General features: G+C 58.2%; 1 protein-coding gene across 1 annotated transcript in view; it reads left to right on the top strand.

Annotated features, from left to right (window-relative positions):
• The first annotated feature begins 10,321 nt into the window (after positions 1–10,321).
• The window catches only part of LOC129716358 (mannose-1-phosphate guanyltransferase alpha-A-like), a 44,851-nt gene continuing 28,785 nt past the window's right edge, over positions 10,322–26,387 (top strand). Inside the window, exons 1-3 of the mRNA XM_055666232.1 lie at positions 10,322–10,393; positions 21,538–21,631; positions 25,561–25,658. Coding sequence (XP_055522207.1) covers positions 10,322–10,393; positions 21,538–21,631; positions 25,561–25,658 — 264 coding nt within the window. The remainder of the gene's footprint in view (positions 10,394–21,537; positions 21,632–25,560; positions 25,659–26,387) is intronic.

The following is a 26,387-nucleotide window of genomic DNA, read 5'->3' as shown; positions in this document are numbered from 1 at the left end:
TCTCTGGTTGTGGTTGGTTGATTCAGTTGCCTGATAACAGTGGGCCAAAGGGCTCATTCAATAGACAATAGACAATAGACAATAGGTGTAGGAGGAGGCCATTCGGCCCTTCTAGCCAGCACCGCCATTCAATGTGATCATGGCTGATCATCCCCAATCAGTACCCCGTTCCCGCCTTCTCCCCATATCCCCTGACTCCGCTATCTTTAACAGCCCTATCTAGCTCTCTCTTGAAAGCATCCAGAGAACCGGCCTCCACCGCCCTCTGAGGCAGAGAATTCCACAGACTCACCACTCTCTGTGAGAAAAAGCGTTTCCTCGTCTCCATTCTAAATGGCTTACTCCTTATTCTGAAACTGTGGCCCCTGGTTCCTGTGCTATACTGTTCTATGTTAAAAAATATATGTTTTTTATAAAATTGAAACATCTATAAATATTTTAAGACTTTATAAAAATTAAACATTTGCCTTTATAAACATTTTTAAAACACCTTTATAAAAATTAACAATGAGCTCCCTTAAGAAAGCAGTGGAGGCCAAGTCAGTGGATATTTTTAAGGCAGAGATAGATAAGATTGTCGTTTAAGAGAGAACTGCAGATGCTGGAAAAATCGAAGGTAGACAAAAAATGCTGGAGAAACGCAGTGGGACAGGCAGCATCTATGGAGGGGAGGAATGGGCAACGTTTCGGGTCGAGACCCTTCTTCAGACTGAGACCTTTCTTCAGACCGAGAACCCAAAAACCTTGTATACTCTGGAGTTTAGAAGATCTTATTGAAACATATAAGATTATTAAGGGTTTAGACACGCTAGAGGCAGGAAACATGTTCCCGATGTTGGGGGAGTCCAGAACCAGGGGCCACACACAGTTTAAGAATAAGGGGTAAGCCATTTAGAACAGAGACGAGGAAACACTTTTTCTCACAGAGAGTGGTGAGTCTGTGGAATTCTCTGCCTCAGAGGGCGGTGGAGGCCGGTTCTCTAGATACTTTCAAGAGAGAGCTAGATAGGGCTCTTAAAGATAGCGGAGTCAGGGGATATGGGGGGAAGGCAGGAACGGGTTACTGATTGTGGATGATCAGCCATGATCACATTGAATGGCGGTGCTGGCTTAAAGGGCCGAATGGCCTCCTCCTGCACCTATTGTCTATTGTCGCCTATTTCCTTCGCTCCATAGATGCTGCCTCACCCGCTGAGTTTCTCCAGCATTTTTGTCTACCTTCGGTAAGCTTTTTCATTAGTACGGGTGTCAGGGGTTACGGGGACAAGGCAGGAGAATGGGGTTAGGAGGGAGAGATACAGAGGGAGAGGGAGTGATTGAATGGCAGTGTAGACTGGATGGGCCGAATGGCCTAATTCTGCTCCTATCACTTACGAGCACGCTGTGTGTCTTCTTGGCTACTTGCTGTAGGATGTATGTCGTTAAGCTGGAAAGGGGGTGCAGAGAAGATTCACGAGGATGTTGCTAGGACTAGAGGGTGTGAGCTACAGTGTGAGGTTGAGTAGGCTGGGTCTCTATTCCTTGGAGCGCAGGAGGATGAAGGGTGATCTTATATGGTGATTTGAATGGCAGAGTTGACTTGATGGGACTGGTGAGACCACATCTGGAGTATTGTGTACAGTTTTGGTCTCCTAATTTGAGGAAGGACATCCTTGTGATTGAGGCAGTGCAGCGTAGGTTCACCAGATTGATCCCTGGACTGGCGGGACTGTCATATGAGGAAAGATTGAAAAGACTAGGCTTGTATTCACTGGAGTTTAGAAGGATGAGGGGGATCTTATAGAAGCATATAAAATTATAAAAGGACTGGACAAGCTAGATGCAGGAAAAATGTTCCCACTGTTGGGCGAGTCCAGAACCAGGGGCCACAGTCTTAGAATAAAGGGGAGGCCATTTAAGACTGAGGTGAGAAAAAAACTTTTTCACCCAGAGAGTTGTGAATTTGTGGAATTCCCTGCCACAGAGGGCAGTGGAGGCCAAATCACTGGATGGATTTAAGAGAGAGTTAGATAGAGCTCTAGGGGCTAGTGGAATCAATGGATATGGGGAGAAGGCAGGCACGGGTTATTGATTGGGGACATAGAAACATAGAAATTAGGTGCAGGAGTAGAGGCCATTCAGCCCTTCGAGCCTGCACCGCCATTCAATATGATCATGGCTGATCATCCAACTCAGTATCGTGTACCTGCCTACTCTCCATACCCCCCGATCCCTTTAGCCACAAGGGCCACATCTCTCTTAAATATAGTAAATGAACTGGCCTCAACTACCTTCTGTGGCAGAGAATTCCACAGATTCACCACTCTCTGTGTGAACATTTTTTTTCTGATCTCGGGCCTAAAAGACTTCCCCCTTATCCTTAAACTGTGACCCCATGTTCTGGACTTCCCCAACATCGGGAACAATCTTCCCGCATCTACCCTGTCCAACCCCTTAAGAATTTTGTACGTTTCTATAAGATCCCCCCCTCAATCTTCTAAATTCTAGCGAGTACAAGCCGGGTCTATCCAGTCTTTCGTCATATGAAAGTCCTGCCACCCTCAGGAATCAGTCTGGTGAGCCTTCTCTGTACTCCCTCGATGGCAAGAATGTCTTTCCTCAGATTAGGAGACCAAAATCTGAGGAAATCAGCCATGATCACAATGAATGGCGGTGCTGGCTCGAAGGGCCGAATGGCCACCTCCTGCACCTGTGTTTCTTGTATGAATGGCCTAATTCTGCTCCGATCACTTGTGAACCTGCGTCGTTGATCTAACCAGAGCCCTGGGTTGTCTTATTTCGGAGCAACAGTTTGAAGGATATTGATTTTTCAATTACCTTCCTGTACTGACCGCTGGGAAGAGATCCTGAGCAAAGCACTTAGTTTTAGCCAATTAATTTTTTTACAACTGGAGGAGTTAGAGGAAGCTGGTTAAATCGGGGTCAGTCAAGCAGTGTAAATGAGTTAATGATTGCCGATCAAACCTGCTGAGGTCTTCAGGAATGGTCTGTCGATTTGGATTGGCACTGTGTGTATGATTGTCCTTTGTTCTGGGAGAGCGGATCGCTGATTTATCCACAGTGTCTGTCTGAGGATGCGCAGGCAGGAACTGCAGATGCTGGTTTAAATCGAAGACAGACACAAAATGCTGGAGTAACTCAGCGGGGGGGGGGGGGACAGGCAGCGTCCCATCCCTTCTCTCCAGAGATGCTGCCTGTCCTCCCCGCCCCCGCTAAGTTACTCCAGCAGTATGTTTAAGAAAGAACTGCAGAGGCTGGAAAAATCGAAGGTAGACAAAAAATGCTGGAGAAACTCAGCGGGTGAGGCAGCATCTGTGGAGTGAAGGAATAGGTGACATAGAAACATAGAAATTAGGTGCAGGAGTAGGCCATTCGGCCCTTCGAGCCTGCACCGCCATTCAATACGATCATGGCTGATCATCCAACTCAGTATCCCGTACCTGCCTTCTCTCCATACCCCCTGATCCCCTTAGCAACAAGGGCCACATCTAACTCCCTCTTAAATATAGCCAATGAACTGGCCTTAACTACCCTCTGTGGCAGAGAGTTCCAGAGATTCACCACTCTCTGTGTGAAAAAAGTTCTTCTCATCTCGGTTTTAAAGGATTTCCCCCTTATCCTTAAGCTGTGACCCCTTGTCCTGGGCTTCCCTAACATCGGGAACAATCTTCCTGCTGGATGCTGGAAAAATCGAAGGTAGACAAAAAATACTGGAGAAACTCAGCGGGTGAGGCAGCATCTGTGGAGCGAAGGAATAGGTGACGTTTCGGGTCGAGAAGAAGGGTCTCTATCCGAAACGTCACCTATTCCTTCGAAGAAAGGTCTTGACCCGAAACGTCACCTATTCCTTCGAAGAAGGGTCTTGACCCGAAACGTCACCTATTCCTTTGCTCCATACATGCTGCCTCACCCGCTGACTTTCTCCAGCATTTTTGTCTACTCCAGCATTATGTGTCGGACTAAGGCCACTTGTCAGAGGCTGTAAGCGACAGCTCGACCCTAGGCAGTGGGTATAATCTGGGGGTCAGTTTGGGTGGCGCAGCGGGTAGAGTTGCTGCCTTACAGCGCTTGCAGCGCCGGAGACCCTGGTTCAATCCTGACTACGGGTGCTGTCTGTAAGGAGTTTGCACGTTCTCCCTGTGACCTGCGTGGGTTTTCTCCGGGTGCTCCGGTTTCATAAGTTATCGGAGCAGAGTTAAGCCCCTTCGGCCCATCGATTCCATTCCGGCCTTCAGTCATGGCGGATCTATCTCTCCCCCCTAACCCCATTCTCCTGCCTTCTCCCCATAACCCCTGACACCCGCACTAATCAACAATCTGTCAATCTCTGCCATAAAAATATCCTCCCACAGTCCAAAGATGTACAGATTTGTAGGTTAATTGGCTTTGGTGAAATTGCCACTGGTGTGTGGGATAGTGCTAGTGTACAGTGTGATCGCTGGTCCCCTAATTTGAGGAAGGACATTCTTGCTATTGAGGGAGCCCAGCGTAGGTTCACCAGGTTAATTCCCGGGATGGCGGGACTGTCATATGCTGAGAGAATGGAGCGGCTGTGGGCTTGTACACTCTGGAGTTTAGAAGGATAAGAGGGGATCTCATTGAAACATATAAGATTGTTAAGGGCTTGGACACACTAGAGGCAGGAAACATGTTCCCGATGTTGGGGAAGTCCAGAACCAGGGGCCACACACAGTTTAAGAATAAGGGGTAAGCCATTTAGAACGGAGACGAGGAAACACTTTTTCTCGCAGAGAGTGGTGAGTCTGTGGAATTCCCTGCCTCAGAGGGCGGTGGAGGCCGGTTCTCTGGATACTTTCAAGAGAGAGCTAGATAGGGCTCTTAAAGATAGCGGAGTCAGGGGATATGGGGAGAAGGCAGGAACGGGGTACTGATTGTGGATGATCAGCCATGATCACATTGAATGGCGGTGCTGGCTCGAAGGGCCAAATGGCCTGCTCCTGCACCTATTATCCGATGTCTATTGTCTATGGGTGCTGTCTGTATGGAGTTTGCACGTTCTCCTCGTGACCCGCGTGGGTTTTCTCCGAGACCTTCAGTTTCCTCCCACACTCCAAGTAGGCTAATAGGCTCGTTGTATGTGTAAATTGTCCCTAGTGTGTGTAGGACGGTGTTAGTATGTGGGGGTCGTTGGTCGGTGTGGTCTCGAAGGGCTGAAGGACATGTTTCCACGCTGTATCTCTCAAGTAAAATCTAAAGTAAATTTGATCGTTCCGTTCCGATACAAATGACAATAAAACACTTGACTGTGATCGGGAGCTCGCTGCCAGGAAGCCTCGGACATGCCAGCATCAATAGACACTTTCCAAAGCAAACTGCAGAAATACTGGAAAAATCAACCCACACCCACCACCCTCTGTGTGAAAAGGTTACCCCTCAGATTCCTATTCAATCTTTCCCCCTTCACCTTGAACCTATGTCCTCTGGTCCTCGATTCCCCTACTCTGGGCAAGAGACTCCCGATCTATTCCTCTCATGATTTTATACACCTCTATAATGGGTGATGACAGGACTGGAGTGCCTGAGCTACAGGGAGAGGTTGGGTAGCCGTGTGAAGAGATTATTTTAGAAAGAGCCAGAGAACATAGAAAATAGGTGCAGGAGGAGGCCATTCTCCTCACTCTGGGCCCCATCCCTCCTCCCCTCCTCACTCTGGGCCATCTCCCCACCTCACTCTCACATCTATAATACTAAAACAACAATGACAATATTGCTAAAGTAATTTGACCGGTGGGACTTGGGCTGTGTAAAGAGAGAGGTTCCAGAATGGGATCAGTTTCCTCGCTGTGTGGACTGTGTAAACAAACCCAGTTCCTTTCACCGGGAACTATGTGTTAAACTCCACATCCCTTCCCCAGGCTGCCTGATCCCATGGCCACCACCAGCACCACTGCCACCAGCTGGTGGAACACCCTCTGCTCTTTGCCGACCACAACAGGCTTAGGTCTGGCTGGATCTTAGAGTCACAAGAGTCACAGAGCGGTACATAGAAACATATGAACATAGACATAGAAAATAGGTGCAGAAGTAGGCCATTCGGCCCTTCCAGCCTGCACCGTCATTCAATATGATCATGGGCTGATCATCCAACTCAGTATCCTGTACCTGCCTTCTCTCCATACCCCCTGATCCCTTTAGCCACAAGGGTCACGAGATGAGAATAACTTTTTTCACACAGAGAGTGGTGAATCTCTGGAACTCTCTGCCACAGAGGGTAGTTGAGGCCAGTTCATTGGCTATATTTAAGAGGGAGTTAGATGTGGCCCTTGTGGCTAAGGGGATCAGGGGGTATGGAGAGAATGCAGGTACGGGATACTGAGTTGAATGATCAGCCATGATCATATTGAATGGCGGTGCAGGCTCAAAGGGCCGAATGGCCTACTCCTGCAACTAATTTCTATGTTTCTATGTCACATCTAACTCCCTCTTAAATATAGCCAATGAACTGGCCTCAACTACCCTCTGTGGCAGAGAATTCCACAGATTCACCACTCTCTGTGTGAAAAATGTTTTCCTCATCTCGGTCCTAAAAGATTTCCCCCTTATCCTTAAACTGTGACCCCTTGTTCTGGACTTCCCCAACATTGGGAACAATCTTCCTGCATCTAGCCTGTCCAACCCCTTAAGAATTTTGTAAGTTTCTATAAGATCCCCCCTCAATCTTCTAAACTCTAGCGAGTACAAACCGAGTCTATCCAGTCTTTCTTCATATGAAAGTCCTGACATCCCAGGAATCAGTCTGGTGAACCTTCTCTGTACTCCTTCTACGGCAAGAATGTCCTTCCTCAGATTAGGAGACCAAAACTGTACGCAATACTCCAGGTGTGGTCTCACCAAGACTCTGTACAACTGCAGTAGAACCTCCCTGCTCCTATACTCAAATCCTTTTGCTATGAATGCTAACATACCATTCGCCTTCTTCATTGCCTGCTGCACCTGCATGCCTATTTTTAATGACTGGTGTACCATGACACCCAGGTCTCGTTGCATCTCCCCCTTTCCTAATCGGCCACCATTCAGATAATACGGACGGACACCGGCCCTTCGGCACAAATAGCCCACACCAGCCAGCAATGTCCCAGCTACTTAAGCGTTGGGTTAGTCCCAGCCTCAACTACCTCCTCTGGCAGCTCGTTCCATACACCCTCTACCCTCTGTGTGAAAATGTCACCCCTCGGATTCTTATTAAATATTTTCCCCTTCACCTTGAACCTGTGTCCTCCAGTGCAGAACATGGAGAGGTGACGTTTTGGGACGGGACCCATGACATTGTGGGGGGGTGAGAAAGCTGGAAGATAGGAGGGCCAGGTAAAAGTCTAGCAGGTGATAGATTGATGCAGGTGAGGGGTTTTTTGATAGGCAGATCGTGGACAAAGGATGGAGATGAAAAGATAGAAAGTATGAGACAAAATGATTGAAGAGTTGGGAATTGTGAAGCTGGAGGTAGGAATGTACATGGAGGAAACAAGAGAATGCTCTCTTCCTGCTTTCTACCCACCCGTTTACAAATCAGTCTCTGCAAGGACCCTGACACAAAACTTCACCTATCCATGTTCTCCAAGGATGCTGCCTAACCCGCTGAGATACTCCAGAGCTTGGTGCCTTTTTTCGCAAATCGGCATCTGCAGTTCCTTGTGTCAACCAAGGAACTGAAGGGGGGCGTTGGAGACATTTGGTGCAGAGGAGGTTTACCAGAACGATGCCGGGATTAGAGGGTTTCAGCTACAGGGGGAGGTTGGACAGACTCGCATTGTTTTCTCTGCAACGTCAGAGGTTGAGGGGAGACCTGATAGATGTTTATAAAATGATGAGAGGCGTAGATAGGGTAGACAGTCACAACCTTTCCCCCAGGGTGGAGATGTCCAAGACTAGAGGGCGCAGCTTTAAGGTGAAAGGGGCAAAGTTTAAAGGAGATGTACGGGGTTATTTCTTTCTACACAGAGGGTGGTGGGTCCCTGGAACGGGCTGCCAGAGGTGGGGGTGGAGGCAGATACGATCGTGGTGTTTAAGAGGCTTTTGGATCGGCACATGGATATGCAGGGAATGGAGGGATACGGATCACGTGCTGGCTTTTAACAGCTGATCTTGGCATCATGTACGGCATGGACATCGTGAACCGAAGGGCCTGTTTCTGCGTTGTACTATTCTAGATTAGATCGCATTGGATCCAAGGAGAGATAGCTGAATGGATAGAAAATTGGCTCCATGGAAGGAAGCAGAGGGTGATGGTGGAAGGTTGCTGCTCAGACTGGAGGCCTGTGACTAGTGGTGGCCTCAGGGTTCAGTGCTGGGCCCGTTACTGTTTGTCATCTACATCAATGATTTGGATGGGAGCATACAGGGCAAGATTAGCAAGTTTGCTGATGATACAAAAGTGAGTGGTTTTGCAGATAGTGAAGATGGTTGTGAACGATTGCAGCAGGATCTGGATCGATTGGCCAGGTGGGCGGAGGAATGGTTGATGGAATTTAATACAGAGAAGTGTGAGGTGTTGCGTTTTGGGACGTCGAACAAGGGCAGGACCTACACAGTGAATGGTCGGCCTCTGGGTAGTGTTGTGGAGCAGAGGGATCTAGGAGTACAGGTGCATGGTTCCTTGAAGGTGGAGTCGCAGATAGATCAGGTGGTCAAAAAGGCTTTTGGTACATTGGCCTTCATCAGCCAGAGTCTCGAGTATAGAAGATATACACCAAATGTTTAGTTTAGTTTAAAGATACAGCGCGGAAACAGGCCCTTCGGCCCACCGGGTCCGTGCCGACCAGCGATCCCCGCACACTTTCATTTCACTGCACCACTTTCATTTCATTGCCACTTTCATTTCACTGCACATCTCGTATGTGTATGTGACAAATAAACTTGACTTGACGAACACTATCCTACACCCACTAGGGACAATTTTTACATTTACCAACCAATTAACCTACAAACCTGCACGTCTTTGGAGTGTGGGAGGAAACCGAAGATCTCGGAGAAAACCCACGCAGGTCACGGGGAGAACGTGCAAACTCCGTACAGACAGCACCCGTAGTTGGGATGGAACCCGGGTCTCTGGCGCTGCATTCGCTGTAAGGCAGCAACTCTACCGCTGCGCCACCGTGACCGCTCTATGCTGGAGTAACTCAGCGGGACAGGCAGCATCTCTGGAGACAAGGAAATGGTGACATTTCGGGTCGAGACCCTTCTTCAGACTTTGTGTCTTTCTTCAATTTAAACCAGCATCTGCGGTTCATTCTTACATATTGAGTATAGAAGTTGGGAGTTGCAGTTAGTTGTATAAGACGTTGGTGAGGCCACAATTAGACTATTGTTCTGGGCACTGTGTTATAGGAAAGATGTTGTCAAGCTGGAAAGGGTACAGAGAAGATTTACGAGGATGTTGCCAGGACTAGAGGGACTGAGCTATAGGCAGAGGTTGAGTAGGCTCGGAGCGCAGGGGGATGAGTTCAAGTTCAAGTACAAATGTATTTGTCCATGCACCATAAGGTGCAGTGAAATGTAATTTACCATGCCGTGTTACAATTAAAAAAGGACACATACACCACATAATTGGTGGTGTTGGCCCAAGTCGGGGCGGCCCGGTCCGGGGGAGGTTCGGCGCCCAAGTCGGGGCTGCCCAGCCCGAGGCTGAAGACGGCGCAGTACTCACGTGAGGGTGGCTGGGACGGTGTTCTGGCGGCAGTGGCCTGAGTCCGGGGTTCTGCCGCGGGCCAGCAGCTGCTTCTGCAGGACTGGTGGGCGGCAGCTTCAACCACCCCGGGCCGCGGTGTTTGAGCCGCGGGACTGTTCTTAACATCGCCCGGGGGGGGTATCGCCCCAGCGCAGAGGGAGAAGAGGAGGGAAGAGACTGCAGACCCTAAGACTTTTGCCTCCATCACAGTGAGGAGATGCTGGGTGGACTCACTGTGGTGGATGTTAATATGTGTTTATTGTTGTTTTATTGTATTATATGTATGACTGCTGCAATTTCGTTCAGACTTCGGTCTGAATGACAATAAAAGGCTATCTATCTATCTATATAATTCAACGCAGACATCCACCACAGCATTCTTCACTGTGGTGGAAGGCAATACAGATCAGACAGTCAACCTCCTCCTCCTCCTCCCTTGTTTCCCCGTGGTTGGGGCCCTGACCGTCCGTAGTCGCCGCTATGGACGGCCCGATGTTCAAGCCCTCTGGTCGGGATGGTCAGAACGCCGGCGTTGGGGCGGGTCGAGCCCGGAGCTCCCAAACCGGCCACGACCGCGGCTTCCAGATGTTGTAGGCACCGGCCAGCGGTCGGAGTGCTTCCCCGGCGACCCCCGGCATGGCGGTCCGCGATGTTACAGTCCCCGCCGCGCCGCCGCCCGACTCCGGGAACGGCCGCACCAAACCAGCTGTAACAGCCCTGTCCCACGGTACGAGTTCATTCCAAGAGCTCTCCCCGAGTTTGCCCTGATCCGAACTCGGAGATTTACGGTAATGGCCGCTTGTCGGTACTCGGGGCTCTCGTGGACATTCTTCAACATGTTGAAAAATCTTCACCAGTCTTCCCGAGCTTACCTGCCGTTAGCGAGTCTTCCCGAGTACCTGCCGTTAGCGCTAAGAGACGTCCCCGAGCTCCGACGTACCCGCTACGTTCATTCTCCGTGCTTACCGCGTGTTTGATTTTTTTAAACTCGGGAGAGCTCATGGAATGAACTCGTACCGTGGGACAGGGCTATAAGGCGGAGGGGACTGAAGAAGCGACAAGGAAGAAAGGTGCCTGAAGAATGGTTTTCCCCTATACCCCTCCCTCCCCCCACCACCTCCCACACAAGACATACAGAGAAACACTAAAACATACTTTTGGACATACTAAACAAAACAAAAAGTGGAAACAACAAACCCACTGCAGGCGAGGCAGCCGCTGACTCGTAGTGCCACCGGTACCAGGGTGATCTGATAGAGGAATAGATCGAGTAGACACACAGAGTCTCACGTAGATGCACAGAGTGAATCGTGGACCAGCGGACATGGGTTTAAGATGAAGGGGAACAGATTTAATAGGAATCTGAGGGATAACCTTTTCACACAAAGGGTGGTGGATGTATGGCACAAGCTGCCAGAGGAGATAGTTGAGGCAGGGACTATCCCAACATTTAAAAAGCAGTTGGACAAATACATGGATAGAACAGGTTTAGAGGGATATGGACCAAATGTTGGCAGGTGGGCCTAGTGTAGCTGGGATGGGCAAGTTGGGCTGAAGGGCCTGTTTCCATGCTGTATATTAAAAATGCTGGAGTATATCATTCTCTGGAGTACATGGGTGTGATGTTTTATATCTAGGCATTTTCTGACCCGAAACGTCACCTATCCATGTTCTCCACAGATGCTGCCTGACCCGCTGAGTTACTCCAGCACTCTGTGAAAAGTCACCTATCCATGTTCTCCACAGATGCTGCCTGACCCGCTGAGTTACTCCAGCACTCTGAAACGTCACCTATCCGTGTTCTCCACAGATGCTGCCTGACCCTCTGAGTTACTCCAGCACTCTGTGAAACGTCACCTATCCATGTTCTCCCCAGATGCTGCCTGACCCGCTGAGTTACTCCAGCACTCTGTGAAACGTCACCTATCCATGTTCACCACAGATGCTGCCTGACCCGCTGAGTTACTCCAGCACTCTGTGAAACGTCACCTATCCATGTCTCCACAGATGCTACCTGACCCGCTGAGTTACTCCCGCACTCTGTGTCTATCTTCACCCGCCAGCCAGCTTCACGATTCCATCGAGAGACTGTTTAAGAAGGAACTGCAGATGCTGGAAAATCGAAGGTAGACAAAAGTGCTGGAGAAACTCAGCGGGTGCAGCAGCATCTATGGAGCGAAGGAAATAGGTAACGTTTCGGCCCGAAACGTTGCCTATTTCCTTCAGGGTTTCATCCCGAAACATTAACTATTTCCTTTGCTTCATAGATGCTGCTGCACCCGCTGAGTTACTCCAGCACTCTGTGAAACGTCACCTATCCATGTTCTCCACAGATGCTGCCTGACCCACTGAGTTACTCCAGCACTCTGTGTCTTCCATTTGTCAACCAGCATCTGCAGTTCCACCCAGGCATCATCTCTGGAAGATATATCGGGACGGGACATAATGTTTTCAAGAGAGAGTTAGATTTAGCTCTTAGGGTTTTAGGAATCATGATTGAGAATAAGGGCCTGGCGGTTTAGGACTGAGATGAGGAAAAGCCTTTTCACCCAGAGAGTTGTGAATCTGTGGAATTCTCTGCCACAGAAGGCAGTGGCGGCCAATTCACTGGAAGTTTTCAAGAGAGAATTAGATTTTGCTCTTAAGGCTAACGCAATCAAAGGATATGGGGAGAAGGGGTACTGATTTTAGATGATCATCCATGATCATATTGAATAGCTGGAAGGGCCGAATGGCCCCCTCCTGCACCTATTTTCCCATGTTTCTATGATTAAAGGTCATAAATCTGGTCCAGGTAGTAATTCTCCAGAGCTTGGGCTTTACCCGTGGAGATGCCAGTTGCTGAGAGCTCCTGTAACTCAATCCCACACCCTCGCAGGCCAGGGTACACACTTCAAACAACTCTCCGAGGCTTTTCCGAAGCGAGCCACAGGTATTTTTGGGCAACATCTGTTTCGATTCTATTTTCATTCCTTACTGGAAAGAGGCAGTGTGTTCTTGGAACCGTTGGCCGAGGTTGTCCACGCTCGTCGGGCAGGTTTGAGTGGCTGCCAGGGAGTTTGTCACTGGATCTGGTTACACACTGTGGGAGAGGGGAGTGGGGCAGTGAGGGGAGAACTAAGGGAGGGGGTGGGGGGTGAGGGAGGGGGGGGGTGAGGGAGTGAGGAGAGGGGGGGGTACTGAGGGAGGAGGGGGGGTGAGGGAGGGGGGGGGTGAGGGAGAGGTGGGTGAGGGAGAGGTGGGTGAGGGAGAGCGTGAGGGGAGGGGGGTGAAAGGAGAGGGGGGTGAGGGGAGAGGGGGGTGGTGAGGGAGGGGGGGGTGAGGGAGAGGGGGGTGAGGGAGAGGGGGGGATGAGGGAGAGGGGGGGGCCAGTGAGGGAGAGGGGGGGGCAGTGAGGGAGGGGGGGTGGGAGTGGAGGGGGAGGGGGGGGAGAGGGGGGTGAGGGAGAGGGGGGGCAGTGAGGGAGGGAGGGGGGGGCAGTGAGGGAGAGGGAGGGTGAGGGAGAGGGGGGGGGGAGGGGGGTGGGGAGGGGGGGCAGTGAGGGAAGAGGGGGGTGGAGAGGGGGGGGTGAGGGGGGGGAGTGAGGGAGAGGGGGGGCAGGAGGGAGAGGGGGGGCAGTGAGGGAGGGGGGGGGGGGCAGTGAGGGAGAGGGGGGGAGCCAGGCGTGAGGGGGGGGGGGGGGGCAGTGAGGGAGGGCCAGGGGGGGGAAGGGGAGGGAGAGAGGGGGGGGGAGGAGGAGGAGGGGGGGGGGAGGGCAGTGAGGGAGGGGGGGGGGAGAGGAGGGAGAGGGGGGGGGCAGTGAGGGAGGAGGGGGGGGAGGGAGAGAGAGAGGGGGGGGGGGGGAGAGAGGAGGAGAGGGGGAGGTGCAGGGAGGGGGGGGGCAGTGAGGAGAGGGGGGGGCAGTGAGGGGAGGGGGCCAGTGAGGAGGGGGGGGGCCAGGCAGGAGGGGGAGGGGGGAGAGTGAGGAGGGGGGAGGGGGGCAGTGAGGGGGAGGGGGGGAAGGGGGGAGGGGGGGAGGGAGGGGGGGGGAGGGAGGGGGGGGGGGGCAGTGGGGGGAGGGGGGGGGCAGTGAGGGGGAGGGGGGAGGAGTGAGAGAGAGGGGGGGGGGGAGTGAGGGGTGAGGGGCAGGGAGGGGGGGGGGGGGGGAGGGCAAGGGGGAGGGGGGGCAGTGAGGGAGAGGGGATGGGAGGGAGAGGGGGGGAGGAGGGGGAGGAGGGGAGGAGGGAGGAGGGGGGAGGAGGGAGGGGGGGGGGGGGTGAGGGGAGGAGGGGGGAGGAGGGGGGGGCCGGAGGGGGAGGAGGGGGAGGGGAGGGAGGGGGGGGCAGGGAGGGAGGTGGGGGGGGCAGGGAGGGAGGGGGGGGGGGGGGGAGAGGAGGGGAGGGGGGGGGCAGGAGGAGGAGGGGGGGGCGGTGAGGGAGAGGGGGGGGAGTGAGGGAGGGAGGGGGGGGGAGGGGGAGGGGGGGGGAGGGGGGGAGAAGGGGGGGGTGTAAGGGAGAGGAGGGGGAGGGGGGGGGAGGAGGAGGGAGGGAGGGGAGGCGAGGAGGAGGGGCGGAGGGGGGGGAGGGAGGGAGGGGGGGAGGAGGGGAGGGAGGGAGGGGAGGGAGAGGAGGGCAGTGAGGGAGGGGGGGAAGTGAGGGAGGGGGAGGGGGGAGGGAGAGAGGGGGGGAGGGGAGGGAGGAGGGGGAGGGGGAGGGTGAGGGTGAGGGGAGGGTGAGGGGTAGGGCGGGGGTTAGGGGTGGGGGTGGGAGGGGGGGGGGGGAGGGGGGGGGGGAGGGGAGGGGGGGCAGGGGCTGGGAGGATGCTGTGAGTGTGTCGACACTTACCTACCGGTTGTTCCCCACCCCTTGGGGACGGTCCAGAGACAGGACCCCGCCCGACGCTGGAGAGGGAGAGGGGGGGGGGGGGAGGGAGGGGGGGGGGAGGGAGGGGGGGGGGGAGGGAGGGAGAGAGGGAGAGAGAGAGGAAGGGAGGGGGGGGAGAGAGGGGGAGGGGGGGGAGTGAGGGAGGGGAGGAGAAGGGTGAGGGGAGAGGGGAGGCGGGGAGGGAGGAGGAGGGGGGCAGTGAGGGAGGGGGGGGCAGTGAGGGAGGGGGGGCAGGGCAGTGAGGGAGAGGGGGGAGGAGTGAGGGAGGGGGGGAGGGGGGAGGAGGGGGGGGGGGAGGAGAGGGGGGGGGCCCAGGGGAGGGGGAGGGGAGGGGGGAGAGGGGAGGGGGGGGGGAGAGGGGGGGAGGAGGGGGAGGAGGGGGAGGAGAGGGAGAGAGAGAGATGGGAGGAGAGAGGGATGGGAGGAGGGAGATGGGAGGAGAGGGGGGGGAGTGGGGGAGGGGGGAGGGGAGGGAGGGGGGGGGGGGGCAGTGAGGGAGGGGGGGGGTGGGAGGGGGGGGAGCTGAGGGAGGGGGGCAGTGAGGGAGAGGGGGGGGGAGGAGAGGGAGGGGGGGGCAGTGGGGGAGGAGGGGGGGAGTGAGGGGGGGGGGGGAGAGAGGGGGGGCGAGGGAGGGAGGGGGGGCAGGAGTGAGGAGGGGGGGGGGGGCAGTGAGGGGGGGGAGTGAGGGAGGGAGGGGAGGGGGAGGGGGAGGGAGGGGGGGGGGAGGAGGGAGAGGGGGGGAGAGGTAGGGAAGGGAGGGAGGGAGGGGGGGGAGGGGGGAGAGGGAGGGGGGGGCAGTGAGGGGGGGGAGGAGGGGAGGGAAGGAGGAGTGAGGGGGGGGGAGAGTGAGGGAGGGAGGGGGGACAGTGAGGCGAGGGGGGGGGGAAGGAGGGGGCAGTGAGGAGGGAGGGGGAAGAGGAGGAGGGAGGGGGGGGGAGGGAGAGGGGGGAGGGTGGAGGAGAGAGGGGGAGGGGGAGGGGGGAAGGGAGGGCCAGGGAGGGGCAGGGAGGAGGAGGGGGGGGCCGGGTGAGGAGGGGGGGGGGGGACAGTGAGGAGAGGGGGGGGGCAGTGGAGGGAGGGGGAAGGGAGGGGGGAGGAGGGGGAGGGAGGGAGGGAGGGGGGGCAGAGGAGGGGAGGAGGGGGGGGGCAGTGAGGGAGAGGGGGGGGCAGTGAGTGAGGAGGGGGAGGGAGGAGAAGGGGGGAGGTGAGGAGGGGGGGGGGGGCAGTGAGGGAGGGGGGGGGGGGAAGAGGAGGGGGAGGGGGGGGGGGCCAGTGAGGGGAGGGGGGAGGGCAGGAGGGGGGGGAGGGAGGGAGGGGGAGAGGGGGGGCAGAGGGGGGGGGGGAGGGGGGGGGTGAGGAGGTGGAGGGGGGGGGGCAGTGAGGAGGGGCGGGGGGCAGGTGAGGGACGGGGGGGGGGGAGTGAGGAGGGGGAGGGGGAGGCAGTGAGGGAGGGGGAGGGGGGGAGAGGAGAGGGGAGGGGGGGCAGTGAGGAGGGAGGGGGAGGGGGGGGGCAGGGAGGGAGGTAGGGGAGGCAGTGAGGGGAGGCGGGGGCAGTGAGGGGGAGAGGGGGGGGAGTGAGAGGGGGGGGGGGAGGCAGGAGAGGGGGGGAGGGGAGACAGTTGAGGGCAGGTGGGGAGGGGGAGGCGGGAGGAGGGAGAGGGGGGGGGTGAGGGAGGGGGGGGGAGAAGATGGGGGGAGGGAGGGGGGGGGGGGGGGGGGGGGGGGGGGGGGAGGGGGGAGGAGGGAGGGGGGGGGGGGGGGGGAGGGGGGGGGGGGAGGGGGGGGGAGCAGGGGAGGGAGGGGGGGAGTGAGGAGGGGAGGGGGGGAGCAGTGAGGAGAGGGGGAGGGGGGGAGTGAGGGAGGAGGGGGGGGCAGTGAGGGAGGGGGGGGGGAGTGAGGAGGGGAGGGGGGGGAGGAGGCAGGGGGGGGAGGGGGAGGGGAGGGGAGGAGGGAGAGGAGGGGTGAGGAGGGGGGGGGGGGGGTGAGGAGGGGGAGAGGGGGCAGGGAGGGCAGGAGGGGAGGGGGGAGTGAGGAGAGGGAGGGGCTGGCAGGGCAGAGGGGGAGGGGGGGCAGTGAGGGGAGGGGGAGGGGGGGCAGTGAGGGGGGGGGGGGGGGGAGTGTGAGGGGGGGGGGAGGAGGGGGGGGGAGGGGGAAGGAGGAGGGGAGGGGGGGGCAGGGAGGGAGGAGGGGAGGGGGTGAGGGTGGGGGGGGGGTGGAGGGGGGGGAGGCCAGTGAGGGAGGGAGGCGGGGGCAGAGGGAGGAGGGGGGGGAGTGAGGGAGGGGAGAGGGAGGGGAGGTAGGGGGAGGGTGAGGGAGGGGGGGCAGGAGGGAGGAGGGGAGAGGGGGAGTGAGGAGGGGGAGGGGGGCAGTGAGGAGGGGGCAGGGGGGAAGTGAGGGGGAGGGGAGGCGGAGGGGGGGGGGGAGGGAGGGGGGGAGGGGGAGGGTAAGGGAGTGGGGGGGGGGGGGGGGAGAGGGAGGGGTGAGGGAGAGAGGGAGAGGGGGGGAGGGGGGGAGAGAGAGGGGGGGTGCAGGAGGGAGGGGGGGGGGGGTGAGGGGAGGAGGGGGGGGGGTGAGGGGAGGGGGGGAGGGGGGAGAGGGAGGGGGGGAGGAGGGCAGTGAGGGAGGGGGAGGGGGACAGTGGGGGAGAGGAGGGGGGGAGGGGAGGGGGGGTGGGGGGGGGGGAGGGGGGGGGGGGTGGAGGGGGAGGGGGGGGGGGGGGGGAGGGGGAGGGGGGGGGGGGAGGGGAGGGGGGGGAGGGGGAGGGGAGGGGGGAGGGGGAGGGGGGGAGAGAGGGGGGGGGGGGAGAGGGGGGGGGAGGGGGGGAGGGGGGGGGGGGGAGGGGAGGGGGGGGGGGGGGGGGAGGGGGGAGGGGGGGAGGGAGGGGGGGAGAGGAGAGGGGAGGGGGGGGGGGGGGGGGGGGGGGGGGGGGGGGGGGGGGGGGGGGGGGGGGGGGGGGGGGGGGGGGGGGAGGGGAGGGGGAGGGAGGGGGGGGGGGGGGAGGGGGGGGGGGGGGGGGGGGGGGGGGGGGGGGGGGGGGGGGGGGGGGGGGGGGGGGGGGGGGGGGGGGAGGAGAGGGGGGGGGGGGGGAGGGGGGGGGGGGCAGTGTGGGGGGGGGAGGGGGCAGTGAGGGGGGGGGGGGGCAGTGGAGGGGAGGGGGGGGGAGTGAGGGAGGGGGGGAGTGAGGGAGAGGAGAGGGGGGAGGGAGGGGGGGGGGGGGGCAGTGAGGGAGGGGGGGGGGCAGTGAGGGAGAGGGGGGGGTGAGGGAGGAGGGGGGGCAGTGAGGGGGGGGGGGGGGAGGGGGAGGAGGGAGAGGGGGGGGGGAGGGAGAGGGGGGGGGGGGGAGAGGGGGGGAGAGGGTGGGGAGAGGGGAGGGGTGAGGGAGAGGGGAGGGGGGGGGCAGTGAGGGAGAGGGGGGGGGCCAGGGAGAGGGAGGGGGGGGGCAGGGTGAGGGGGGAGGGGGGGGCCCAGTGGAGGGGGGGGGGGCAGTGAGGAGGGGGGGGGGCAGTGAGGAGAGGGGGGGGGGAGGAGGGAGGGGGGGAGGGGGGCAGTGAGGGAGGGGGGGGGAGGGAGGAGGGGAGGGGGGGGGGGCAGTGAGGGGGGGGGGCAGGGAGGGAGGGGGGGCAGGGAGGGAGGGGGGGGGGCTGGGGAGGGGAGGGGGGGAAGGGAGGTGGGGGGGGGGGGGGAGGGGAGGGAGGGTGGGGAGAGGGGGGGGGAGGGAGAGGGGGGGGGGCAGAGGGAGGGGGGGGGGGAGTAAGGGAGGGAGGGGGGGGGGGGGAGGGAGAGGGGGGGAGTGAGGGAGGGGGGGGCAGTGGAGGGAGGGGGGGGCAGTGAGGAGGGGGGGGGGGGGGGGGTGGCAGTGAGGGGGGGGGGGTGAGGTGAGGGGGGAGGGTGAGGGGGGGGGGGGCAGGGGCAGGGGGGGGAGGGGGGGGCCCAGTGAGGGGGGGGGGGGGCCAGTGAGGGGGGGGGGGGGGGGGCGGAGGAGGGAGAGGGGGTGGCAGGGGGGGTGGGGGCCAGTGGAGGGAGGGGGGGGGGGGGAGGGGCAGGGAGGGGGGGGCCCAGTGAGGGAGGGGGGGGGGGCAGTGAGGGGGAGGGGGGGCAGGCAGGAGGGGGGGGGGGGGGTGAGGGGGGGGGGGGGGGGTGAGGGGGGGGGGGGGGGGGGGTGAGGGGGGGGGGAGGGAGCAGGGGGAGGGGGGGGGGGGGAGAGGGGGGGGGGGGGGGTGGGGGGGGGGGGGGGGGGTGGGGGGGGGGGTGAGGGAGGGGGGGGGAGTGAGGGTAGGGGGGGGGGGGAGGGGGGAGGGGGGAGGGGGGGGGGGGGGGGGGGGAGGTGGGGGGGGGGGGGGGGGAAGGGAGGGGGGGAGGGGGGAGGGGGGGGGGGGGGGGGGGGGGGGGGGAGGGGGGGGGGGGGGGGGGGGGAGAGGGGGGGGGGGGGGGGGGGGGGAGGGGGAGGGGGGGGGGAGGGGGGGAGGGGGGGGGGGGGGGGGGTGGGGGGGGGGGGGGGGGGGGGGGGGGGGGGGGGGGGGGGGGGGGAGGGGAAAAGGGGGGGGGGGGGGGGGGGGGGGGGGGGTGGGGGGGGGAGGGGGGGGGGGGGAATGAGTTGGTGGGCACCGTGGGGGTAGTAGGGGGGGGAGGGGGAGAGGGGGGGGGGAGGGGGGGGAGGGGGTGGGGGGGGGGGAGGGAGGGGGGGGTGAGGGAGGGGGAGGGGGGGGGGGGGGGAGGGAGGGGGGGGGGGAGGGGGGGAGGGGGGGCAGTGAGGGAGGGGGCGAGTGAGGGGGGGGGGGGGGGTGAGGGAGGGGGGGGAGGGGAGGGAGGGGGGGGGAGGGCAGGGGGAGAGGAGGGGGGCAGGGGGAGGGAGGGGGGGGGGTGTGAGGGGAGAGGGGGGGGGGTGGGGGGGGGCAGGGGAGGGGGGGGGGGGGGGGAGGGGGGGGAGGGGGGCAAGGGAGGAGGGGGGGGGGGGTGAGGGAGAGGGGGGGAGGGAGGGAGAGGGGGGGGGAGGGAGGGGGGGGGGGGGAGGGCGGGGGGGGGGGGGAGAGAGGGGGGGCAGGGAGGGGGGGGGGGGCAGTGAGGGAGGGGGGGGTGGTGAGGGAGGGGGGGGGGAGTGAGGGGGAGGGGGGGGGTGAGGAGAGGGGGGAGGGGGGGGGGGGTGAGGGAGAGGGGGGTGAGGGGAGAGGGGGGGGTGAGGGAGAGGGGGGGGTGAGGGAGAGGGGGGGGAGGAGGGGGGGGGGGGGAGGGGGGGGCAGTGAGGGAGAGGGGGGTGAGGAGGGAGGGGGGGGTGAGGGAGGGGGGGGTGAGGGGGGGGGGGGGGGGGTGAGGGAGGGGGGGGGAGTGGAGAGGGGGGCAGTGAGGGAGGGGGGGGAGCAGGAGGGGAGGGAGAGGGGGGTGAGGGAGAGGTGGGGGTGGAGGGAGGAGGGGGCAGTGAGGGAGGGAGAGGGGGGGGGAGTGAGGGAGAGGGGGGTGTGGGAGGGGTGAGGGAGAGGGGGCAGTGAGGGAGGGGGGGGGGGGCAGTGAGGGAGAGGGGGTGAGGGGAGGGGAGGGGGGAGGGGCGGGGGGCAGTGAGGGGGCGGGCGCGGGGGAGAGGGGGGTGGCGCGGTGAGAGGGGGGGGGGAGGGGGGGGGGAGGGAGATGGGGGGCAGGGAAGGGGTGATGGGCCGCGCTGTGGGGAGTGAGGTGAGGGAGGGGGCCGGGCTAGGCCGCGTTGACGGGGGGGGGGGTGTACGCTGAAACGTGCGGGCGGGGGAGTGGCGGTGGCGCGGTGGGGGGGGGGATGGAGCAAGATGGTGAAGGCTCATCATCATCGGAGGGGGGGCGGGGGGGGAGGGGGTACTGTGGGAGGGGGAGGTGCGTGGTGTACTGTAGTGGAGGGGGGGGGGCAGGGGGAGAGGGGGAGGGGGGAGAGAAGTAGGGGAGTGGGATACTGTGGTCGGGGGGGAGGGGGGTGTACAGGAGTCGAGGGGGCGGGGAGGGGGTAGTGGTGTCAACACCAAGGGTGAGAAAATGACTGGGGTAGGGTGGGGGTGGGGGCGGCTGCCAGGTCAGTGGGCTGAGGGGGACTGGGCTGGGGGTGAGGGGGGTTGTACAGGCTGGGGGGAGGGGGAGGGGGGGGGGGGTGCAGATACCAGGGCCAAGGTGAGGGGTGTGCGGTGTCTGGGGGTGGGAGGGGTACCAAGGCTGGCTGGGAGGTTACCACAGGGGCTGGGGGGGGGAGGTGTCAGGGCCAGGTGGAGGGGGGGGGGAGGGGGATACAGGGTCAAGGGGGGGTAGAGGTGTCAGGATATGGGGGAGGGGGGAGAGAGGGGGGTACTGAGGCCGAGGGTTGGTGTGGAAGTGAGGGACAGTAGGGGAGGGGGGTTATCAGGGTGGGGGGGGGAAGGTACAAGTGAGTGGGAATGGGCTGAGGATGGAACGAAAGAGAAACTGATTGTGGATGATCAGCCATGACCACATTGAATGGCGGTGCTGGCTAGAAGGGCCGAATGGCCTCCTCCTGTACCTATTGTCTATTGAACTAGGGCTTGGCGGGGCTGGGGGGTTCTGGTGGACAGGGTGGCACCGGGGGTCAGCTGGAGTAGTGGCCATTCAGCCCCTCATACCCCTTCAGTCAGCCATGGTGGGATCTCAATAGACAATAGGTGCAGGAGTCGGCCATTCAGACCTTCGAGCCAGCACCGCCATTCAACGTGATCATGGCTGATCACCCCCAATCAGTAGGTAGACAAAAGGGCTGGAGAAACTCAGCGGGTGTGGCAGCATCTATGGAGCGAAGGAAATAGGCAACATTTTGGGCCGAAACCCTTCTTCAGACCCTTCAAACGTCGACTTTTGTCTACCTTTGATTTTCCAGCATCTGCAGTTCCTTCTTAAACATCCCCAATCAGTACCCCGTTCCTGCCTTCTCCCCAACACCACAGCCCTGCACACTCCCTCATCGACACGTCCTCTGGGCTGTCGTTATTGGGTCCAATGCTCTCTTTTATCTCATCCCTCCACCCTCAGTTCTTCAAACCTTTATATCTCCCGGAATTGACAGTTTTCAACCACAAACAACCTGCAAACACATCGTTCACTGTCGTCCTGATCTTATCCGGGCGTATGCTTGTCAGGAGTTGGGCCATTGCTGACAGTGCAGAGAGAGCTTTGTGTCTGATTTGTTTTTTCCCCTTAACAAAGAGCTTACATTCAGTTAGACACAAATATAGAGTAATTTCAAAATCAAGACTGCTATTTCCAGTTTACAAACAATCGAACAGTAGATAAAAATATTTAAATCTGATAACTGTTTGATTGTTTAAGAAAGAACTGCAGATGCTGGAAAAATCAAAGGCAGACAAAAATGCTGGAAAAACTCAGCGGGTGAGGCAGCATCGGTGGAGCGAAGGAATAGGTGACGTTTCGGGTCGAGACCTTTCGAAGAAGGGTCTCGACCCGAAACGTCACCTATTCCTTCGTTGAAAGGTCTCGACCCGAAACGCCACCTATTCCTTCGTTGAAAGGTCTCGACCCAAAACGTCACCTATTCTTTCGAAGAAGGGTCTCGACCCGAAACGTCACCAATTCCTTCGAAGAAGGGCTTCATAGAAACATAGAAAATAGGTGCAGGAGTAGGCCATTCGGCCCTTCGAGCCTGCACCGCCATTCAATATGATCATGGCTGATCATCCAACTCAGTATCCTGTTCCTGCGTTCTCTCCATACCCCCTGATCCCTTTAGCCACAAGGGCCACATCTAACTCCCTCTTAAATATAGCCAATGAACTGACCTCAACTACCTTCTGCGGCAGAGGATTCCAGTGATTCACCACTCTCTGTGTGAAAAAGGTTTTCCTCATTTCGGTCCTAAAAGATTTCCCCCTTATCCTTAAACTGTGACCCCTTGTTCTGGACTTCCCAACATCGGGAACAATCTTCCTGCATCAAGCCTGTCCAACCCCTTAAGAATTTTGTAAGTTTCTATAAGATCCCCTCCTCAATAGGTGACGCTTCGACCCGAAGCGTCACCTATTCCTTCGAACAAGGGTCTCGACCCAAAACGTTACCTAATCCTTCGCGCCATAGATGCTGCTTCACCTGCTGAGTTTCTCCAGCATTTTTGTCTTCGATTTTTCCAGCATCTGCAGTTCTTTCTTAAACAATCAAACAGTTATCAGATTAAAATATTGTCGACCTGATCTACAATACACTCATCCCCCTCCTGCGGCGACCAGCGTTCAGGGATGGCCTACATAGTCCCAATGGACACCACGTGATCTATCTCCAGAGGCACGCGGGCACATCTGTGTCTGGCCCCTGGCGTGTGTGATGGGACAGTGTAGAGGGAGCGTCACTCTGTGTCTGACCCCCGGGATTATAAATACGACAATTAAAAAATCCCCTGGGATTTAAAAATACATAAGGGGGAAAAGGGTAACTGGAGAGAGAGTGGGACCTATCGGGAATCAAAGCGGTCACCTCCGTGTGGAGCCATAGGAGATGGGCAAGGTCCTCAATTAATATTTCTCCTCTAAATTTACCGAGGAGAAAGACAGTAGGATGGAGGAACTAGGGGCAGTCAATGGAGGTGTCTTGAGAGCAGTCAGTGTTCCTGTCGAAGAAATACTGAAGGTACTGTCGTGTTTGAAGTTAGACAAATCTCCAGGGCCAGATACATCTGGAGTGAGGACATTGTAGGGAAACTAACTCAGGAAATTGCGGGAACCCAGGGTTGAAATTTATGAGTACGTAAGGGGGAAAAGGCCTTCTCTCCAAGGGTAACTGGAGGAGTAGAGGCCCCTGGAGCCTGCACCTCAATATGATCATGGGATTATCAAAGCAGTATCCCGTACCTCCTTGTGGAGCCCCTCTGGAGATTGGCACAAGGGCCACATCAAAACTCCCTCTTAATATAGCCAATGAACTGGCCTGAATTTACCTCTGTGGCAGAGAGTTCCAGAGATTCACCACTAGGTGTGAAAAAAAGTTTTCCTCATCTCGGGCAAAGGATTTCCCCCTTATCCTTAAGCTGTGTGACCCCTTGTTCTGGACTTCCCCAACATCGGGAACAATCTTCCTGCATCTAGCCTGTCCAACCCCTTAAGAATTTTGTAAGTTTCTATAAGATCCCCTCTCAGTCTCCTAAATTCTAGAGAGTAGAAACCAAGTCTATCCAGTCTTTCTCATAAGACAGTCCTGACATCCCAGGAATCAGTTGGTGAATTGCTCTGCACTCCCTCTATGGCAATAATGTCCTTCCTCAGATTTGGAGACCAAAAATACACGCAATACTCCAGGTGGGTCTCACCAAGGACCCTGTACAACTGCAGTAGAACCTCCCTGCTCCTATACTCAAATCCTCTGCTATGAAAGCCAACATACCATTCGCTTTCTTCACTGCCTGCTGCACCTGCATGCCTACCTTCAATGACTGGTGTACCATGACACCCAGGTCTCACTGCATCTCCCCCTTTCCCAGTCGGCCACCATTACTGGAGAGTATACTGAGGTGATAGAAGATAGGGTGGCAGGTTGGGCCTCTAGATGGGGAGAAAGGGCTGATTAGGGACAGTCAGCATGGGGAAACTTAACGAGGGAGGTCTGTAGTTGGTAAGTACTGGAGAGTATAATGAGGGATAGGATATACAGGCATTTAGATGCGCAAGGGCTGATTAGGGACAGTCAGCATGGTCTTAAAGGTTAATGAGGGCAGAGCTGTAGATGTTGTTTACATGGACTTCAGTAAAGCATTCGACAAGGTTCCGCATGGTAGGCTGCTCTGGAAGGTTAGATCGCATGGGATCCAAGGAGAGATAGCTGAATGGATAGAAAATTGGCTCCATGGAAGGAAGCAGAGGGTGATGGTGGAATGTTGCTGCTCAGACTGGAGGCCTGTGACTAGTGGTGGGCCTCAGGGTTCAGTGCTGGGCCCGTTACTGTTTGTCATCTACATCAATGATTTGGATGAGAATATACAGGGCAAAATTAGCAAGTTTGCTGATGATACAAAAGTGAGTGGTTTTGCAGAGAGTGAAGATGGTTGTGAACGATTGCAGCAGGATCTGGATCGATTGGTCAGGTGGGCGGAGGAATGGTTGATGGAATTTAATACAGAGAAGTGTGAGGTGTTGCATTTTGGGACGTCAAACAAGGGCAGGACCAACACAGTGAATGGTCGACCTCTGGGTAGTGTTGTAGAGCAGAGGGATCTAGGAGTACAGGTGCATGGTTCCTTGAAGGTGGAGTTGCAGGTAGATAAGGTGGTCAACAAGGCTTTTAGCACTTTAACAGTTAGAGTATTGAGTATAGAAGTTGGGAGGTCATGTTGCAGTTGTATAAGACGTTGGTGAGACCGCATTTAGAATGTTGTGTTCAGTTCTGGGCACCGTGTTATAGGAAAGATGTCGTCAAGCTGGAAAGGGTTCAGAGATGATTTACGAGGATGTTGCCAGGACTAGAGGGTGTGAGCTACAGGGAGAGGTTGAGTAGGCTGGGTCTCTATTCCATGGAGCGCAGGAGGATGAGGGGAGATCTTATAGCGGTGCATAAAATCATGAGAGGAATAGATCGGGTAATCTCTTGCCCATAGTAGGGGAATCGAGGACCAGAGGGCTAGCGCTCGGCCATTTAGGACAGACGATGAAAAACCTTTTCACCCAGAGAGTTGTGAATCTGTGGAAGGTGAAGGGGAAAAGATTTAACAGGAATCTGAGGGGTAACTTTTTCACACAGAGGGTGGTGGGTGTATGGAACGAGCTGCCGGAGGAGGTAGTTGAGGCTGGGACTATACCAACGTTTCAGAAACGTTTAGACAGGTACATGGATAGGACAGGTTTGGGGGGATATGGGCCAAACGCGGGCAGGTGGGACTAGTGTAGATGGGGCATGTTGGCCGGTATGGGCAAGTTGGGCCGAAGGGCCTGTTTCCACACTCTATAACTGTATGAGTGTGTGACGGGATGGTTTATGGGCAGCTTCACTCTGTGTCTGATCCCGGAAGGGGGGGGGTGTGACAGGACATTGTTGAACGTGTTATTTGCCATCCCATAGGCACGAGGTTCCGACCTCTCTCCTTCGAGGTTCCAAAGCCGTTGTTCCCGGTGGCTGGAGTTCCCATGATACAGCATCACATCGAGGCTTGCTCAAAGGTAACTCAAACCAGCCTGTCACCTGATCAGTCACCTGCCTAACCTGAATGGACATCATTGCCCTAACCCAGCAACTTACAGCACCACAGACCCGGGTTCAGAAGTTCTAGGAGCAGATTCAGCTATTCAAATCTTCCCCGCCATTCAGTCACGGCTGATCTATCTCTCCCTCTCAACCCCTCTTCTCCTGCCTTCTCCCCAGAACTCCTGACACCCGTACTAATCATGAATCTACCTATCTCTGCCGTCTGTGGCAATGAGTTCTGCAGATTCACCACCCTCTGACCAGAAACATAGAAAATAGATGCAGGACTAGGCCATTCGGCCCTTCGAGCCAGCACCGCGATTCAAAATTATCATGGCTGATTATCCACAATCACTACCCCGTTCCTGCTTTCTCCCCATATCCCTTGATTCCATTAGCCCTAAGAGCTAAATCTAACTCTCTCTTGAAAACATCCAGTGAATTGGCCTCCACTGCCTTCTGTGGCAGAGAATTCCACAGATTCACAACTCTCTGGGTGAAAAATAAATTCCTCCTCATCTCCTTCCTAAAGGAATGTCAATAACAATAGGTGCAGGAGTAGGCCATTAGGCCCTTCGAGCCAGCACCATCATTCAATGTGTTCATGGCTGATCATCCCCAATCAGTAACCCGTTCCTGCTTTCTCCCCATGACTATGCTATTTTTAAGAGCCCTATCTAGCTCTCTCTTGAAAGCATCCAGAG

This window comes from Leucoraja erinacea, unplaced genomic scaffold, assembly GCF_028641065.1.
Source record: "Leucoraja erinacea ecotype New England unplaced genomic scaffold, Leri_hhj_1 Leri_218S, whole genome shotgun sequence".
In the NCBI taxonomy this organism is placed as follows: Eukaryota; Metazoa; Chordata; class Chondrichthyes; order Rajiformes; family Rajidae; genus Leucoraja; species Leucoraja erinaceus.
The sequence above is the reverse complement of the archived record's forward strand: the minus strand, read 5'-3'. Positions and strand labels throughout refer to the sequence as shown.